Source organism: Salmo salar, chromosome ssa02 (assembly GCF_905237065.1).
Source record: "Salmo salar chromosome ssa02, Ssal_v3.1, whole genome shotgun sequence".
Taxonomy (NCBI): Eukaryota; Metazoa; Chordata; class Actinopteri; order Salmoniformes; family Salmonidae; genus Salmo; species Salmo salar.
The window spans coordinates 54,756,540-54,776,447 of NC_059443.1; the positions used below are offsets into that span (position 1 = coordinate 54,756,540).

At 43.8% G+C, this 19,908-nt stretch overlaps 3 protein-coding genes across 5 annotated transcripts in view; 2 read left to right on the forward strand and 1 right to left on the reverse strand.

Annotated features, from left to right (window-relative positions):
• Nucleotides 1-1,129: 1,129 nt before the first annotated feature.
• LOC106588289 (envoplakin) lies at nucleotides 1,130-16,353 on the forward strand. The gene is made up of 22 exons (XM_014177127.2): nucleotides 1,130-1,382; nucleotides 4,603-4,702; nucleotides 4,824-4,978; nucleotides 5,345-5,468; nucleotides 5,820-5,951; nucleotides 6,071-6,112; nucleotides 6,443-6,604; nucleotides 6,792-6,899; nucleotides 7,099-7,194; nucleotides 7,447-7,560; nucleotides 8,225-8,371; nucleotides 8,745-8,899; nucleotides 9,009-9,109; nucleotides 9,445-9,605; nucleotides 10,048-10,184; nucleotides 10,314-10,452; nucleotides 11,272-11,465; nucleotides 11,633-11,783; nucleotides 11,893-11,976; nucleotides 12,089-12,196; nucleotides 12,348-12,440; nucleotides 12,560-16,353. Exons 1-22 carry the CDS (start codon nucleotides 1,330-1,332, stop codon nucleotides 15,947-15,949), a joined length of 5,946 nt encoding a protein of 1,981 aa, XP_014032602.2. The 5' UTR covers nucleotides 1,130-1,329; the 3' UTR covers nucleotides 15,950-16,353.
• A 95-nt stretch (nucleotides 16,354-16,448) lies between these two features.
• ten1 (TEN1 subunit of CST complex) lies at nucleotides 16,449-18,321 on the reverse strand. Of its 2 annotated transcripts, XM_014177134.2 has the most exons (4): nucleotides 18,123-18,321; nucleotides 17,695-17,764; nucleotides 17,264-17,421; nucleotides 16,449-17,193 (listed from the first exon to the last, which is right to left on the reverse strand). In XM_014177134.2, the coding sequence occupies exons 1-4, from the start codon at nucleotides 18,124-18,126 to the stop codon at nucleotides 17,030-17,032; spliced, it is 396 nt and encodes a 131-aa protein (XP_014032609.1). In that variant the 5' UTR covers nucleotides 18,127-18,321; the 3' UTR covers nucleotides 16,449-17,029. The 2 variants fall into 2 exon arrangements, with proteins under 2 accessions (XP_014032609.1, XP_014032613.1); XM_014177138.2 differs by lacking the exon at nucleotides 18,123-18,321 and having other exon boundaries at nucleotides 17,695-17,783.
• Nucleotides 17,919-19,908, forward strand: part of acox1 (acyl-CoA oxidase 1, palmitoyl) — a 30,996-nt gene continuing 29,006 nt past the window's right edge. For both annotated transcript variants that reach the window (XM_045706183.1, XM_045706187.1), the window contains exons 1-2: nucleotides 17,919-18,172; nucleotides 19,712-19,871. In XM_045706183.1, the coding sequence (XP_045562139.1) occupies nucleotides 18,064-18,172; nucleotides 19,712-19,871 (269 nt within the window). In that variant the 5' untranslated portion in view covers nucleotides 17,919-18,063. The remainder of the gene's footprint in view (nucleotides 18,173-19,711; nucleotides 19,872-19,908) is intronic.

Here is a 19,908-nt window from a genome sequence, read left to right on the forward strand (position 1 = left end):
CGTTTGAAGGTTTGTTAGCACAGTGTCCAAGGAAGGGCCAGAAGTATACAGAATGGTGTCGTCTGCGTAGAGGTGGACCAGGGAATCGCCCGCAGCAAGAGCAACATCATTGATATATACAAAGAAAAGAGTCGGCACGAGAATTGAACCCTGTGGCACCCCCATAGAGACTGCCAGAGGTACGGACAACATGCCCTCCGATTTGACACACTGAACTCTGTCTGCAAAGTAGTTGATGAACCAGGCGAGGCAGTCATTAGAAAAACCAAGCTGTTGGCCGGGGTTGGAGTAGCCAGGAGGAAGCCATGGCCAGCCATTGAGAAATGCTTATTGAAATTTTCGGTGGTGACCGTGTTACCTAGCCTCAGTGTAGTGGGCAGCTGGGAGGAGGTGGGAGGTGATTTGTAGATGATCACGTGTGTCTCTATTTTTCGAGGGAATACTTTGGAACTGATTTCCAAAATTAAAATCACTTAGAGCTGACTTACTGGTGTTTTTAGTCTTATGTTGAACAATTAAAGTTTGAAAAACTTGGGGGCCAAATTAAACCACCGGCGGGCCGCCAGTTTTACAATATCAACATTTCTATTTTTTTATGCCCCCTGAGCGTGCTATCTCTCTCTCTGTCTCTCTCTCTGTCTCTCTCTCTCTCTCTCTCTCTCTCTCTCTGTCTCTATCTCTGTCTCTCTGTCTTTGTCTCTCTCTCTGTCTCTCTCTGTCTCTCTCTCTCTGTCTCTCTCTCTGTCTCTCTCTCTGTCTCTCTCTCTGTCTCTGTCTCTCTGTAGAACAACATATGGGCTTATATATATATAGAATGAACAGAGTACACAGGCATCCACTAAAATGGGATTGTACTTCATCTTGCCTTGTTTAAGGTTTACATTACCTCCACTACTTATTAGTATCTAATTACCCACAAGCCCATATGTTATTCTACACTGATCCTTATAGAAACTGAATGTTTCTCCAGACTCCCTAGCAAAATAGCGACCAGTGACTTTAGAAAACCTCAATGAGTGGCAGTGAACTAATGAACGGGGAGGGTTGAACTAGAGAGGTGAGTAAAGGAGGGCAGGAATGAGAAGGAGTGTGTAAGAACAGGTTGGCCCGGTCCTGTGGAACTAAATAGATTGTAAACAGGGAGGGGCACAGGTACTCTTTCAGTCAGCTTAATCACAGTGCTGACACCAACGGGGACACACGCTAAAATAGGCACAGGTAGTGTGTGTCTTATCTGTGACAGCGAGAGAGGAACAGAGAGTGTGAGGGGACCAGAGAGACTTGTGTTCTGTCCGTGGAGTGGAACTTCCACTCACCAAAAGATCCAGGATGTTCAAGAAGAAGGACAGTAATTCCTTGAAGGTGTCCGGCAAGATCAGCAAGTGAGTCTTTAAGGAACGATAGCAAACTCGGTCATGCAACCCCCTCCACTCTACCTCCTTCCTCCTTTCCTCTCCTTCCTAAACTTGGATTTGTTTCATATCTCCTGTGTTTGCTGTGTTGCCCTCTTTCTCATAGAATCCTCTGGAATCTCCTTTGTTTATTTCATTCCTAACTCCTGGATAATGCAGATTGGAAGGTAGATGGTTTACTGTGTGTTTTGGCATGTTGCTGTAGTTAAGAAGACCAACTTTGTTCTGTGTAAAGATATGAAGAGAAGTTTTGTTTGTCTCTTTGGTTGTCTTGATGTTATCGTAGGTTTTGCGGGGGTTTTATGTGACCTTAGGTCAGATTTGCTCAGGAGAAGCATTAGAGGGGCTCTCAATCACCTGTTTGTGTATGTGTGTGTGTGTGTGTTTTCAGGTTACGTAAAACAGATTCTAAAATTTGATGGCGTTATCAAATGGTACGACTCATTAGATTCACTGTCACGACTTCTGCCGAAGTCGGCTCCTCTCCTTGTCACCGGCTTTCTAGCCGTCGCCGCTCCATTTTTCATGTATCCATTTGTTTTGTCTTGTTCCCTGCACACCTGGCTTTCATTCCCCAATCACACTACATGTATTTATTCCTCTGTTCCCCCTCATGTCTTTGTGGAAGATTGTTTGTGTGTTACGTGTTTTTGAACGCACTAGGCTTGCGTGCGTTTTTCCCGTGTTATTTCACGAGGTCTGTTTTGTATACATTTGATGTGTTGTGACTGTTTTGCGCGTTATACACTTTGCCTCGTTGGCTGGAGTTTTTTTGGACACAGCTGCGTCCGTCTGTATATCTCTCCTGACGAAATAGTGTGTGCCTGTTCACAATGCTCTGCTCTCCTGCACCTGACTTCAGCACCAATACGCACACGCCTGACATTCACATTGATTTGGTGACTCTTCACGTCATTATAACATTCCCCGTGGAGGGATATATGATGGCATCAATATTTCTACTTGACCACAAAAGAGTAGGACATACAGTACTTAGATAAGGTAGATAGGGACATATATTTTTTTATCAATGTTCATCCATCAATCAAGTATGACTCCTATGTCAATGCGTCATCAAAAGCGTAGCCTGTAGGCCTACATTAGCAATGAATCAAATGTCACCCAATTTAGAAAAATATGAATCACTTGAGCTTCCCTAAGCTTGAAAATCCACCCTGACCTTTTGTTTTGTCACACCCTCAGCACAGACAGCTTAGCACCAGGATGAGTGGTGTTTATGTTGAGTCAATGGAGACTGATGTTGATGGTGATGTAACCTGTAAGTCTATGGGGGTTACACTGGTGAAAAGACTCCCACGAGAAAGATGGGAATGACAATGAAGCGTGAATACATGGAACGTGTGTTCGTTGGTCATTGTGATGCTATAGTAACAGGATGATTATCTTATAGTATGCATACACTACACCTGGACCGAGATGAAAGATAGAGGGGATGACCATTCGGAGAGTGAGAGGAGTGCCAATGGTTTCACCCCGCCTCAGGGTCACTGGTCTGTCTGTGCTGTTCAGCTGGTTTCTCCACAGCCTATGGGCGTTGGCTCACCCTCTTGCCACGGTGGTGCAAATGGGATATTTAAAGGGAATGTCCTTGTCTGATTGATAGACTGCTTGTCTTTCTGTTAAACACAATTGAAACATCTGTATCAACACTGTGAAGGGTACGACAGTACAATTGTTGATGAAGCATTTAATCGCAGTGAAGATACTTTAGTATAGTAGGTCTATCTTAGTTATGGAGGAGGACATTCGTGTAAAATCTAGGCCAGGGCCTGCATTTAATGTGTTTAAGGCACTTAAATAGTTTACCCAATCCATCACATGTAGAAGTTGTCATTGGAAGAATAGTGGTGTTTAAAGAGGTTTGTGAGTCCTGTAGTGCTGGTATTTAAAGGGGAGGTTAGTGACTTATCACCTCAGTGCTGGTTTGGTCCTTAGGGGCAGGTTGATGTGAGAACACAGATCTACAGATTACTGAATCTGTCATTTTCTGCTGCTGGTACAGGCATATGTAATCTCATTACATCATAATACATGTTTTACTGTTGATAACAACACTTTCATTTCAAAATGGCTCCTTAGGTTAAAAGGAACATGGGCAGAAATGTTGGGGTCGTCGAATGTAGTCAGTTCAGCAAATTCAACTACACAGTCAAAATAGTGGACTATTTTCTACACATGCACTGAGTATCTCCTGAATTGGTGAAATTAATTGATCCCAACTCAGATGAACAGTTCTAAGACGACAGTTACATACAGTATTTTACAGTTTATTAGGCAATCTGAATAGCCTGGATTCAAAGCTGTGGAAAAGTATTCAACACACTTCTAACCCTCTCTGGAGATCAATGCTCTAGCTTGAACACTGCCCTGGGAGAGTACCCACTAGGTCGGCAGATAGAGAGAGCAATACAGGTAGTCACAGTCACACAGAGGGAGTGACAGAGAGACAAACAAATAGTTGTTGTGGAATGATGGAATGTTCAGCGTTTTGGGAATACTCAGGTGGGGCAGTGATTCACCCTCCTGTTGATCCCAGGTCCTCACCTCTAGAGACCATTGGCTTAGGTCCCAAATGGCACACTATTCCCTACATAGTGCACTACTTTTGACCGGAGACATGGTCAAAAGTATTGCACTATGAAGGGAATAGGGTGCCTTCCTTGGTTTCAGTTCAAGAGTGTTGTCTTATGTAGGGCCAGGAGTTTTTCCTGAACACCAAGAACCCAGTGCCCTAGTTATAGGTTCTAACTATGGCCCAGAGTTCTTCCTGGTCAAGTCACAGAAGAACTCCTGGTCCTTGTAATACATTTGGACTTTTGTTAGTCTTGGACAAAGTGTTGATTTTGGACAAAGGGAGTTCACGGAGGACAGCTTCACACACATCTACTCTGTGTCACTATCTATGCTTAGCCTGTGGATTTATATCGAATGATTTTGCACGCTAGGTTTTGTAATGGGATAGCTTCCACAAGGATAATGGCCTCTGCATCCATCTTAAATGTTTAGGACCTTGACCTTCATTGGTCACTTAAGTCAAGGACAACAACTGAAGTGCTCGATTCAGACAGTCCACATTCCTCTCTCTGCTTCTTTCCTCTTTGTATTTTGTATCTTCTTTGCTATTTTTCTAAATCAGATCTTTAACCTTTAACCTTTGCCCTCTAAACAGGTCCACAGCCAATGACTTGGCCTTGGTGATTGCACGGATGCAAAAGAATTCCGACCAGGTGGAGAAAGATGTCCTCCGGGCCGAAGAGCTACTTGCTGTGGTGAGAATACATACTGACGGTCTCTCTCTTTCTTTCTCTCTAAATAATAGTGTGTCCATGGACTTCAATTCTGGCCACTAACCGTTCCGTTGACTCACCTACTGTCTTCATTGCCATGTAGGATGCAGAGAATGAGAAGAAAAACCGGCCCCTCCAGCACCAGAAAGTGGTGGCAAGCAACCTGTCTGAGGCTGAGGGCCTGCTGAATGACCTCTTCCTGGATGTGGACAAGGCCAAGAAGTGCAAACACCCCCAAAGCAGCGAGATAGAGAGCGAGTGAGTGACCTCTTCTAGGCCCATCCGACTGGGCACAAATGTCAATTCAACGTTTATTCCACATTGGTTCAACACAATTTCCTTGAAATGATGTGGAAACAACGTTGATTCAACCAGTGTTCCCAGTGGGATATCTCTTATGAACGCTGGTATCATTTGGGCCCTTCAGCTGCTTCAAAAAGATTAGTCTTTGCAGAAATCTATTTTTCCCTTCAAGACATTTGATCATTGGGGGATACAGTAAGGTCCATCTGGATTTATTTACTAAAACGTGTTGCTCTTGCCAGTTCTCTTTGTTATCATGCTCATGCTAAACATACTAAATGTCTTTTCCCCTCCCTCCCCTCAACCTTTTGTTCATTCCAGTGTCAGTCACCTCCATGACCGCTGGCTGAAAGACTGTGCCTTCTACCGGGACATCTATGAGCCTGTCAACGATGTGGAGCTGAAGCCCAGAATCGACTGGGCTTCGGTGCTCAATCAGAAACAGGTAAAATCAAGTGTCCTCTTCTTCTTTGGCAACTAACTTAAGACCAAGCCTCCATATTGTAAACATCCTTGTAAAAGCATGATGCTCATCCCCTTGACAAACTGTTCTGTTGACCAATCCAAGCTGAAATTGACTTCAGTTGTACTATATATTGACTGACTTAGCTAACACAACAGTACACAACACAACAACTAACACAACAGTACCCAACGTTCAGTTCATCGTTATCCTACAGTTCATGTTCATTTAAGGTACCCAATAAAAATGCATACTACCATAAAGCCTCTTTAGTTTTCTTCTGAGTCTATTTGTGTCCATGACTGACCATACCGTTCTGTGTCTGTCTCTCAGAGGGAGGTGAACACAGAAGACTATGGGCCCACCATGGTTGACCTGAAGAAGCAGATCGCTGCCCACAACCTACTGCACAAGGAGATCGAGGCCTACAGCTCTCAGCTCAGCGCCAGCTCCACCAGCACCAAGGTAACCCCTTCAACTCTCTCATCTCCGTGACGATGAATTCAAGGGTTCATGGATTTAATGGATGTGTTTGAAAACGTCTTGTAGCTAGTGAACATGACAACAATTAATTTGTGTTTCAGGAGGAGTATGCTGCCATCAAGAAACAATATAACAACCTTTTGGTAAGTCATAGTTATCATATGGGTACTAATGAGATCCAGAGGAGGCTGGTGGGAGGAGGAAATGGAGGACGGGCTCATTGTAATGGCTGGAATGGAATAAATGGAACAGAGTCCAAGACGGGGTTTCCAAATGTTTGACGTGTTTGATACTGTTCCATTTATTCCATTCCAGCCAATTACAATGAGCCCATCCTCCTATAGCTCCACCCACCAGTCGCCTCTGATGGGATCGGTGGGATTTCACTTTCAACCTAAAAGTAATTGTAACATATGTTCTCTTTTTGGTGTGACTCTTTACAGTTGTTATATAATATTGTTCTATTTCCACAGGACAATTCAAAATGGCGGCACCACTACCTAAGCAGTCTGTATGACTACATGCAGGGCTGTAACAAGGAGCTGGCCTATCTAGGAGACGAACAGACAAAAACCCTGAAACAGGACTGGAGCGACCACATGTTGGACCCTCCGGACGTCCGCAGACAGTATGAGGTGAGAGTCCATGTTAGGGGTCAAATAGAGTGTCACTCAATATCAGTGGACTTAATACAACAATAAAGTATGAAAATGTTGCTTGAGGATGTGCTTCATAGGTTTCTGGCATGGATGTACATTTAGTTTTCCATTACTGAAGGAGCCACGTTCAGTGACATCATATTTCATTTTTTATCTCATTCAGAACTTTAAGAGCAATAGCCTGCTGTCCCATGAAAGCGAAGTGAACAAACTCCAGGATGACGGAGATCGACTCATTGAACTGAAGCACCCGGCCAGCACCACAATACAGGTACATGCCAATAACCAATTCAAACTTTAAGTACACCTCCCCTTGTAGACTCTTACCATTTTACATTGTCTTCAATCAAGAATCGATCACTCTTCCGTAGATTAGACTTCTACATTTAGGTCCACCAAGTTTACAATGTTCCTGAAAGATATAGAGATTTTCCCTTTACGTGATGGCTTCATTTTTGTACTTGTTTCAGGCTCAGAGAGATTCTTTGCGGAATGAGTGGCAGAAGTTCCTCAACCTGTGCATCTGCCAAGAGACCCATCTGGATAACATGGAGGATTTCAAGAAGGTAAATGTCACTCAGAATACATTAACAACGTTTCATAGTATCTACATCAGCTTAGAATAATATTCAGACTTCCGTCTTCATTGCCAGAATGGAAAGGGTATCTTCTGTCTGGTTTTCAACCAGAAATGTCCCTAAGCACATTACCATAGACATTCAAACTGCAGCATGATCAGGAAACCGGATAGGTCAAAGATACTGTATGTGAAAAAGATACCATGTTCTGATGTGTTGTCTGTCTGTGTCCCTGTTCAGTACCAACTAGATGTGGAGACACTGTCGGAGTCTCTGAGTGAACTCAACTCTAGCCTGAAGAAAGTGGAAGGCACAACTGGGAGGAGTAGCTCAGCGATGACTCTGCAACTGGAGGTAAGAGAAGATATCGTTTATTAGTCCATACTAGATGGAAATTTGTCTTCTGCTTACTTCCAACCTCTCTGATACACACACACACACACACACACACACACACACACACACACACACACACACACACACACACACACACACACACACACACACACACAGGTAATGCCAGGATGTGAACACTGATATCTATTGTACATCTGGATGCAGTTCCAATCTCATTGAATCTTTGGTGTTAACTTGCGCAGTAAACTTTCAACACACCCATGAATCATAAAGATGCTACATTGCATTTCATTTTGCTAAAAATAAATACAACTCATGCTTTTACCTCTGCGCATTTATTATCAATGTCAAATAAATATATTTAAAAAAAAACATTTTCAAGACCATTCTTTTTTCTACAATGTCAATTTATGGGCTTTAACTCCCTGCACCACAACAGAGTAATAAATGGTAGTGTGCGTGTTAACACTTCACAGCTAAAGACATTACATTTCTTTCACACGTTATCAAACGTTATCATGACATTACCCTACTACATTATGTAAATAACGTGAAGAAAAATGGTTATGCTGAAATGCAATACAGGTGGTCACAATTTCACCTTACCACTCTCTCTCCTTCTCTCTCTCGCTTTCTTTCTCCATCTCTCTCTCTCTCTCAGGCGGAGGAGAGCACGGTGCAACGCAACGAGCAGCTCCTGGCTGACCTGAGGAAGAGGAGCACCACCATCGCCCCCCTCAAGCTGCGCCGCTACCCGCCCACCAGGTCCACCACCGTGGAGTCCCTCTGTGACTGGAAGACTGAGAAGGTATGACCAGCTGCTCTTGACCTCTCACCTTTCAACTTTGACCCTGTCCTGGAGCCTCCACCACAGGTTACGGTATGAAGTCAAAGCGGTTTCGAAACCTCTGTAGAATCTTTGATAAAGCTACTAAGCAATGATGTGACTACTAGAATAGAATAGAATGCTCTACCACTGCACTGAGAGGTGTGTCAAGGCATGCAACGTAATGTAGGCTCATGTAAACATCCAAAAACCAAACATTACTGTGACTAGGGAACTCACTAAAGTAAATTAAAGTTCCTAGATACCTCAGTATTGGGCATTGTGTTTGTAAGATGAAAAGTAATATTTACATGTGATCCATTCTGAGGAAAGTTCTCTCTTTGTGTTCTTTTAGGCTGAACTCACTCGAGGGGACAAGTTCACCCTCAAGTCGAATTCAGACGTTGAGAACTGGGACGTATTGACCAGCAGTGGGGCAACCAAAACCTTTCCAGGGGTCTGCTTCCTGATCCCACCACCTGACCCAGAGGCTATTGCCACCGTAGACCTGTAAGCAACAGGAGCATATGTCATTTATGACATATGGACAATAATACGTCAATTTTGGGAATTAAAATGTCTCAGTTCTAATGATTTTTGTGTGTGTGTGCGCGCACAGACATGGTGATGTCCTTGACGACATCAAGAAGAGGAGGGCGGTTTATTTAGGCGCAATGAAGGACAAGATCCGTTGCGTCGAAGAGAAACCCGTATACGCAGGTGAGAAAAAGTTGCTCTATTAATCCCAGTACCCCAAAACAAAGCCTTCCAAATAACTCTGGAACGGCAACTGTTACTGCTATGATCATGAACTGTAAATAAGAAGAAATGGCTTCTCTAACTTTTGATTCAACCTTGTCCCTAGACCACACTGTGATATCACATTCAATTCATCACGTCATGTAAACCCCAAGCCACAGGGTATTTATGGGACATGTGTACATATACAATATGTGAAATTAACTACGGCAGCAGATAAAATGGCACCCTATTCCCTACATAGTGCACTACTTTTGATAAGGCCAGATTATCTTTACCCTGTGTCCCCCACATAGCTCCTCCGTCCAACCCCAAAGCTAAAGCCGTGGCCGGTCAGCTGGATAAGCTGGATGAGGACCTGGTCAAAGCCAAGCAGGGCATGTTGAGCCGTCTGAGGGCCCCACTGGACCGCAGTGACCCCACCACTGACTTGGCCAAGAGGGTGAAGGAGCAAGAGGTGAGAGAGAGGGAGACTTGTTTTTAACTTTATTAAGATAGATACAAGTGGAAATGAGCAAGGAGACAGAGAAGGGGGAGAAAGAGAGTAGAGGTGGAGCCGGGATTTGTACCTACGCTGTGGAGTGATATGTGTTGCAGGCCACATTACCCACTAGACCACGCTCAGGCACAGTCTAAAGGGGACATTCCGCTACTTTTGATAGATAGAAAGCATGTCTACCAGCCATTGTAACGTACAATATATCATCATGCTGGTTAACTAGCTAAATCTGAATAATTATAGATTGGCATTGATGGATTCGTGCCTCCTAAAGATGATGATGACAACGATGATGAGTCTAATGACTATGGCGATGATGATGATGATCATGATGATAGTTATGATATTGTTGGTGAGGATGGTACTGATCCTAATGATACGGTGGTTGTATCTCTTGTAGAAAGCAGCAGATGCTCTGGCAGCTATGGAGCAGCCGAAGCTGGAGAAGGACGTCTCCAAAGGCCTTGCAGCCAAACTTCAAGCTGTCAAGGATAAGCAAGATGGCCTCGCAGCCCTGGCCGACCTATTTAACAAGAAGTACGACCATTTTACAGACATACATTATCACCGATCACCTGTCTTAGCGATATGATATTATCAGAAAATAGCATCAAACAGCAGATCTTGCTGTTAATTATTTTATTTTTTTTGCCATTTCTTCTATAGGGCTAATGCATCTCTGAACCTGGAGAAGCAGATCAAGAAAGTGGATGGCATCGTCTCTGGCTTTGAGGAAAAGCTGAATAAGGATGGCCCTATCCCAGATGTCCCCAATGCTATTCAGGCCCGCACCCAGGAGATCCAGGTGGGTGGGACAATTACCAGTGCACCCTATTCCCTATATAGTGAAATACTTTTGACCAGGACCATTGCCTACACTGCCTTGGATTAGTGTGCCATTTTGGACACACCTCAACTTTAAGAGATCCAAATAGATTCTACAGTATCCTTGAACAAATTGGACCAGAGAATACTAGAGGTCGACCGATTATGATTTTTCAACGCCAATACCGATTATTGGAAGACCCCCCCCCAAAAAAGCCGATACCGATTAATTGGCCGATTTTATATATATTTGTAATAATGACAATTACAACAATACTGAATGAACACTTATTTTAACTTAATATAGTACATCAATAAAATCAATTTAGTCTCAAATAAATAATGAAATGTTCAATTTGGTTTAAATAATAGGCTGTGATTCAATAACAAATTAACAGGCACCGCATCGATTATATGCAACGCAGGACAAGCTAGATAAACTAGTAATATCATCAACCATGTGTAGTTAACTAGTGATTATGTTAAGATACGTTTAATGCTAGCTAGCACCTTACTTTGGCTCCTTGCTGCACTCGCATAACATGTAGTCAGCCTGCCACGCAGTCTCCTCATGGAGTGCAATGTAATCGGTCATAATCGGTGTCCAAAAATGGCGATTACCGATTGTTATGAAAACTTGAAATCGGCCCTAATTAATCGGTCGACCTCCAGAGAATACCCTAGTTGTTGACTTGAAGTAATAAAGGACTGTATCATTTGACTGCACATTTTAGTCATCCCTTCTAATTTAGCTAAAAGCACACCACCAGGACACATTTATCATATCTGTTCTCTACAGAGTCTGCGTAAGGATGTGGCGGGCTCTCAGAATGAACTGAAAAAGCTGGGCCAGGACCTGGAGACCAGCGAGCAGCTGTGTAGTTCCCTGCAGCAGGGCTACCAGGAGTACTGCCCAGACATCCATCGCCAGGGGACCCAGGTCAAACAACTACAGAACCGCTACTCTAACGTCAACAACCAGCTGAAGGAGAGGTGAGCCCAGGGCCACTGTCTGTTAGCTAACGTTGACTACACACACCATGTCTGCAAATATACGGTATCAAAATAGTCCATTCATTTGCTCGAACGTCAGATGAACAGAATAATTGTTTTCAGTTTGTCATCATGAAAGTGTTTTTCATTGCGTTTTTCTGTCTCAGAGAGGGCCTCTTGCAAGAGGCTGCAGGCAAGAACCAGGAATTCCAGAACACAAGCAAATCTCTGAGCTCCTTCCTGAAAAATCTGCCTGACAACAAGATCAGCCCCAACGATGACCTATCACAGGTCAACTCCAAGCAGACCTCCCAGAAGGTCAGTTTGTTTGTGTCAAGAAGCTCTGAAATTGTTGGCGATATACTTACAATTATATTTTAAGACACATATTTTGCAATCAAGTTTAATTTTGTAATTTTTATTGCAGAGGGTGGTGGATGACATCAAGAGGAAGGGAGATGACCTGGATAGAGTGGTTGACCTTTCCCAAGATTTGCAGAATATCCTCAATGTAAGACTCGGATGAAGTTACATTATCCTACTGCATCATGATTAACCTTTTATTTGTGTAACAGATATTTGGATATTGAATAATAAAATCTTAATTTCAACTGCTTGTGCAGGAATATGAGGTCAACACTGACAAATACAGCAGCACCCTCGACAATGTGGGAGCCAAAGATCCCAAAAAACGTCACACCTCCACCCTTGCTGATACTGTGCAGAACCAGGTAATACATAAAGAATGGAAGTCAATAGACACAAATTACATTCATGTTTATCAACTTCTATGCAGACCAATGTAGGGTGCATCATGTTTTCCTGCATGTTTTCTTGAGCACTGTGAGCTGAAGGATGGCTGTGCTTCTTTGTATATTACAGGAAAAGGCTGTGGTGAACCACTATGCTAAAACATCAGCTGAGAATGACCAGCTGCTCAATCAGATGGGCTTTGCTAAGAACCTCATCGCTCAGGTGAGTTGGAAAATCTAGCTGCACATAACTTCTTTCCCACTGCCAATTTTGATCAATTGAATGTGTTTAGGATACAAAATTATGAAAATGTTGAAGTATTTTTTGTTTACTTTTTGTAGAAACATGAGAAACAATCCACAGAACCAACCATAAAACCAACCATAAACATAAAGAGCCTGCAGCAAGAGTTGAGTGCGGAGAGCGATAGGCGCAGCCATGCTGAGACTGATGTGGAGACATTCAAGACCAGGATGTTGTCTCTGAAGAGCCGTAAAGGGATGCATCGAGTTGAGGAGAAGGAGGTACTCGAGTACTACCGCGACCCTAAACTGGAAACCGACCTAAAAGATATGGAGGACCAAATCCACAAAGAGGCCTTGAAGCGCAGCCGTACCCAGGGTGAGATCGAGAGTGTGAAAATCAAAATCGCCAATTTTGGGGACGACCTCAAGTGCATCAAGCCCAAACTGGTGACTAGAGAGGTGACTGAGTTTGAGAGAGATCCTCAGTTGGATGTAGAGGCCTCCAAGTTAAAAGATGAGATCGGCAAGATAAAGAATGAGGTTCGAGTAAAAGAGGGAGAAGTCATTCAACAGAAGACAGAGGTCACCATCCTGAATGCTACAAGACCCAACATCAGGGAGAAGGTTATGAAAAAGGAGGTGATTCGATTGGAGAAGGATCCAGAGATGCTCAAAGCTGTTAAAACATTTGAGAAGGAAATCGCAGATGAAGGCCACAAGAGCAAGACTCTGAATGACGAGATCTTCCAAACGAGGAGCCAGATCAATGCATTGGAGAGGATCATTCCCACCATTCAGCCCAAGGTGGTCACCAGGGAGGTGAAGAAAGTCGAACAGGACCCTGAGCTCATCAATGAATTCAAGAGGATTCGATCAGGCCTAGAGGGAGAGAAAATTGAGACGGACTCTCTGGTCAAGGAGGTCTCTCAGCTCAGAATTCGGTATAGCGAGGTGGGGCAGTGGAAGCCCAAGGTCGAACTCAAGGAAATCGTCAGTGAGATCTACCGCATAGATCCACAAACAGAGTTGGAGATAATGCGTCTGAAGAAAGATGTTCAAGACTTGAACAAGCAGCGTTCTGACTTACAGGACCAGATCACTCTGGTCATGGTCGATCTGGAAGCCCTGCGTTCCAAGAAGCCAAAGGTGGAGCTGAAGGAAGTCATCCAAGACGTGGTGAAAGAGGAGAGGAGCCCTGAGAACGAAAGAGAGATACAGAGGCTCAATGATCAGGTGAACCATCTGCACCGTACTTACAATAATGTAGAGGACCAGATTAACCTCCTGAGAAAAGAGAGGGACGAGTGGAAAGCAGAAAAATCCAAGGTGGAGACAAAGCTTATGACCAAAGATATCTTCAAGTATGAAGATGATCCGCTCTTGGAGAAGGAGGCAGATCGGCTGAGAAAGGAGGTACGTGAAGAGCAACAGCGTCGCCGTACCATGGAGGAGATGGTGTTCGACCTGCAAAACAAGTACATCCTGCTGGAGAGACAAAAGCCAGAGGAAATAGTGGTGGTGCAGGAGGTGGTGCGTCTACAGAAGGACCCCAAGCAGATAGTTGAGCATGATAAGCTTGGCAGGAGCCTGGATGAGGAGGTTAAGTCCCGCCGGCAGCTAGAGCTTGAGATGCAAAAACTTAAAATCTTAGTGGAGGAGAAGGAGAACCTCCTAAAGCAGAGTGACGAACATCAGAAGATGATTAAAGTGGAGTTTGAACTGAAACAGATCAAACTGCGCATCAAAGAGCTTGAGAATGCCCCACCGCCCGTCAAGGAGAGTATCGTTGTCGAGGAGGTCCTGAAAGTTGAGAGAGACCCCAGACTGGAGAGGATGACCAACGGTCTTCGCTCAGACATGGACAAGGAAACCAGTGACGTCCTGAATATTCAGAGAAACATCAGGAACACCAATGTCAAGCTTGAGCTCCTTCAGCGAGAAAAGGCTGTAGAGAAGACAGTGTACAAAGAAGTGATCCGGGTGGAGAAAGACCAGGCTGTAGAAGCAGAGAGATACCGCCTGAAGGGCCTGGTGTCTCAGGAGAAACATGCCAGGCAGGACCTGGAGGAAAAAATCAAACAACTCTCTGATAAACTCAACCGACTGAACGGCACTCAGTCGAGCACTTCTCGGGAGGAGACAGGTCTCATTCTGGCCAGGGACACCTTGCAGAGGGAGAAAGACAACCTCACTCGGGAGCTGAAGAAGTTGGAGTCTGAGAGGCAAGACATCAGCGTATCGTTCCAGCAGCAGACCAAGCTGATGAGCGAGAGAAGCCAGATCAACAGGCAAAAGAGCGTCAAGATGGAGTCTGACGTGCAGCGTCTGGAGAGGGAGATACTGGACGAAAAAGACACGATCCACCAGAAAGACAACACCATCAGGGACCTCCAAAGGGACAAGGAGAAGGAAGACCATACAGAGACCCGGACAAAGGAGACCAATGTCTCCACTAAAATCACCATCTTGGACCCTGATACTGGCAAAGAACTATCACCATATGAAGCCTACCTGCAGGGACTGATCGACCGTACCCAGTACATGCATCTGCAAGAGCTGGAGTGCGATTGGGAGGAAATAACTTCCATGGGACCTGATGGGGAGACCTCTGTGCTGCAGGATCGCAAGAGCGGCAAGCAGTACTCTATCAAAAATGCCTTGAGAGATGGACAACTGACCCAGTATGATCTGCAAAAATACAAGGATGGGAAAATGCCTATTTCAGAGTTTGCCCTCCTTGTTGCAGGTGAAAAAGAAAAACAGCCCAAGTTCAACTCAATCACATCAAAGCCAGCATCCTTGCTAAAGTCGTCCCCTACCAGCACTGCCCCTGTTCCTGCCCCGAAGGAAAGATATCCTATCGCTGGTGTAATTGACACAAACACTGACACATGCTTCTCCATACGCAGTGCAGTGGCCCGCAAGCTGATCGAAAGCGGCACGGCACAAAAGCTGTTGGAAGCACAGGCTGCTACAGGGGGCATCGTTGACATCAGCAACAAGGAGAGATACTCGGTCCACAAAGCAGCCGAGAGGGGCCTCATCGATTCGAGCCAACTGCAGAGGCTACTCAACGCCCAGAAAGCCTACACTGGCGTGGAGGACCCCACGACCAGAGAACGCCTGTCGGTGGGAGAGGCCGTCCTGAAAGGTTGGATGCCCAAAGAAACTGCCCTGCGTTACATGGAGGCGCAACACCTGACGGGAGGGCTGGTAAATCCCAACAACACGGACCGTGTGGGCATACAGGAGGCCATTAGAGCCAAAATGATTGACAGCACCATGATGAGAGAGCTTCAGGACGAGTACAACTACGCCAAGGAAATTGTCGACCCCACAACAAAGGATAAAATCAACTACAAGCAAGCGATGGCCCGCTGCAAGACAGATCCTCAGTCTGGCCTACTGATGCTACCTGCTTCCTCCAAAGTGTCTGGCAGCAGCTACACCCCCACATACAACTCTCATCGATTTCCTTCTAGATAATAGACCTGTTAACAGTGTGCTTGGAAGGTATTATTGTCTCTAGGGTGAATAATATGAAGTCAAATTATATTGTATAAACATAAATATCAATACTACCCAGAATGTATAATTTAATTTTGTCTGAAAATACTGCATAGCTCACCAAGGTCATGATTGTTGCTGCTGAGTTGCTTTTGTTTACCAAATTTGTTTGGAGATGGCAGAATCTACTCTAAAAAAGGAAAGTCAGGAGTTTTATGTTTCTGTTTATCCTTGATATTATTGTTTTACTAGAGATGATGGGACATGGTGCAATGTTACAAAGTTTTGCTTGTCTATGTCTTATTATTTTCCTGACACTGATCCTTTTAAATGCAACCTTGATACTGTATCAAGAAAATAATTATTAAAGATTAGATCGTCAACATGTGCTTGCTTCATTTCCAACACAATAGAAGAATTAACTACCAAATAAAATAAAGCCACATAACACACACCTCATCCGCAAATACATCTAATATCAAATCAAGAAGAATTTATGTTTCTCACAAAGATACATTTCCAAACTACATATCAGTTTTCATTCACAAATGTAACCATTGCATAAATGGCCACATCAAACATTCTCTCTTATCTTAGATTAGCTACAATAAGAATGTAAGTATGCATTTTCTTGACCTACTTCATACACCTGACCCAACATTCAATGAACCTGCCAAACTCTGTCAGGAGGAAGAGGGTGTCTTCCAGAACTGATATCGTATGACAAATAAAGGCAGGACTTTACAGTGCACCAGAACAAGCAGCTTTTATGTATCAATCAGGATTTTTTTATAGTGTAATTCTACCCTTCGCCATTCTAAATTAGCTAGAGGCACAGTCTCATAATCCTTGACATCTCCATGTAATCGGCTATTTGGGAAAATGTCCCAACCATAATAAAATATGACCTTCTGACACAATCCATCTGAGGTATAAATGAGGTCATAAACATTACAACATGTACAAAATAACATTATATTCAACCTGGTTCATAACTTTACACCAGTAGCACTGTATCAGCGCAGCATTGTGACAGATTAATTCTTATTTGGGTCCAGGTCAGAGAGGAGCACGTGGCTGAGCAGCAGTAGTAGCATCTCCCTTGTTCTCCCCCCTCTCTCTGAAGTAGCTCCTCTGTTCATTGACACCTCTCTGTAGCAGGGCTAGGTTCACCCCGTCCACACAGTTCAGTACACGGGCATGGACCATCACACCATCACCTCCTGTGAAGAGATAGGTAAGTGGGTTTTGGGAGTTGCAAAGCATATAAACCAAATAAAAACCTAATCTTACCCTCTGCTTTTTCAATCTCGCCCAGAACTATGTACTGGGCTCCAATGATGGGGTCAAAGGGTTCCACAAATGTAGTCTGAACAACAACTTGATGCTGTCTTGCTGCATGCTGGATAGACAGTGTAGCCTTCGATTCCTCTGGTTGGTAACTCACCAATCTAGAAAATGAACTAGTATGTTAGCCATGCAATCCAAAAGGGATAACAAATCATTAACTACGATTATACATGGTGTGTTAAAGATAGTATCATGGGAGGCTGCTGACGGAAGAACGGCTCATAATAACGGCCGGAACGGAGCAAATGGAATGGCATCGAACACCTGGAAACCATGCGGTTCGTGTATTTGATACCATTCCACTGTTTCTCTCAAGTCATAACCCTTTCTTAACAATGAAGGTGCACCAACCTCCTACGGTAGACACTCCTCACCTTCCAAATGTTCTCACTGAATCTCCCTCCTTGACTGCACCAAAGTTGACTTCCCAAAGGAAATGAAAGACTGCAGGTGATGGAAGCATCTTATCAATAAGTTATCAACGGGTAAAATATGCCAAATACTATAAAGATGCCAGACGGGTGTTTTGTCAGTTCAAGGCCGTAATGTTTCACAACGTCACATAACCTGATTTTTTTTTACTCGCCCCCTTTTCTAGCCATTCAGGAAGTCGTCAATAATTATTCAGGCTCCATTTATTGCAGTGCTGAGCTTGGTTCATGTAGTCCTAAGATTACATAGCTCACATTTTATTGCCACACGCAACGTCGTCTTTTGCAAGGGCAAATATTATTTATTTCGCCATGAATCCTGACATAACTAGAGAGCGTGAGAATGCTACATTTGACGTGGAGAAACTCACACATATTCTGGACGGAGGCATCGAGAAGACCAAAAGAAGAAGAGAGATTGGTAAGGTTGGAATGTCTTGTATCGTGTCTCGTATGTGTAGCCTATCTGGTGAACAAAACATTGAACTAGCAGCTAGCTAGCTAACGAAACAAGTTCATAACTAGCTAGCTGACCTACATTGGAGAAGGTTGGATATACATAGCCTAGACAACCGATAGTGGGCGCTATATCTGCTGCCTAGGCTAGGTTAGACAGTTGGTTATCTGTTGTTGTAACAGTAGTTATAACCAGTCAGTTGTTGTTTTATAATTGTGAGCCAATGACAAGATTAAGGCCAATTTTTTTGCATTCATTGTAACTTGTGCATGCTGTTTGTGTAAACAAGGCTCTGATTTGTGCATTGCCAGATAACATAGCCAGCTTGCAGCAACCTCGCTAACTAGCATGTTAGGGTCACTTGCAAGGGCTGGGCGATATATCGAGTTTTTCTCTCTCTCGATATATTCGAGTTTATGTTTTAGTGCGATTTGGAAAATGCCTGTATCGCAAGAATCGAGGTTCTCTTATAATGTTGTAACGTTTTACAAATGCAACATCTCACTTGTCTCTTTGTCAGCCCAATGTCGAATCATTTCCCAATTGCGTGACAATACAATCACAAAGGTACAAAGGTACAGCCTTTCACAAATTGTAACCACGCCGGAGAAGTGTAACGGTAAGAGTTCCACCAGGCAGCCAGCTCAGCCTCTCGTGAGGATGAAATCATCCCCAAAAAGGGCAGCAATATTTTTTCTCAGTAATATGGAAGTGGTTCGGGTTCAAGAGGTCTGCTGTTAAGCAAACGAATGTCCTGTGCAAAATGTGTCGAAAGACAATTGCTACGAAAAGCAGAAGTACACGTTCACCTGTAACTGAAACGACGCAATGCCGATTCCAGTCGGTAGATACCCAAAACGTCTGCTAAAAGACAAACTACCATAGCCGCATCATTTTCAAACCACCAGCAAATGTAATTTGTTACTCAATATTATCTGAGATAATGGATGCAGTGACCTATTACATAGTGAAAGATATGGTTCCAATCTTTACAGTAGAAAAGCCAGTTGAACACAAGTTTTTATTTAACTAGGTCAGTTAAGAACAAATTGTTATTTTCAATGATGCCTAGGAACTGTTAACTGCCTTGTTCAGAGGCAGAACGACAGATTTTTACCTTGTCAGCTCGGGAATTTGATCTAACAACCTTTCGGTTACTGGCCCAACGCTCTAACCACTAGGCTACCTGTCATTAGTATTTCACGAAAGAAGCCCTGCTGTTATTGTACACAGCTACACAGAAAGAGTCGCAGAGAAGCTGGCTAGTGTTTCTTATTTTTCCACTACAGCCGATCTATGGTTGAGCAGGGGTGTATTATGTTGCAGATAGAAATGTAGCTAATGATATTAGATCCATTTATTTATCCAATGGTAATACTACACAATTTGCACATAATGTTCGACCTAGTCTCGCATGGCCACCCTTCCAAAATCCCATTTTTTTGTGAGAAGCCTGGGTTTCCGACGATGTCTTAATCTCCCAAACTTCTCTATCCCCCACAGAGTCACTGGTGATCAGTGACCCAGACTTCCAAAGTGAGGACCTCAACTTCCTGTCCAGGAGCGAGCGATATGATGCCGCCGTGAAGAAGAGTGCCCAGATGATCCTGAAGCTCAGAGAGTATGGCATCTCAGACCCTGAGGAAATCTACTGCTACAAGAGGTAAGGCTGGGACACAGACCCAGACCAGCTATCTGCT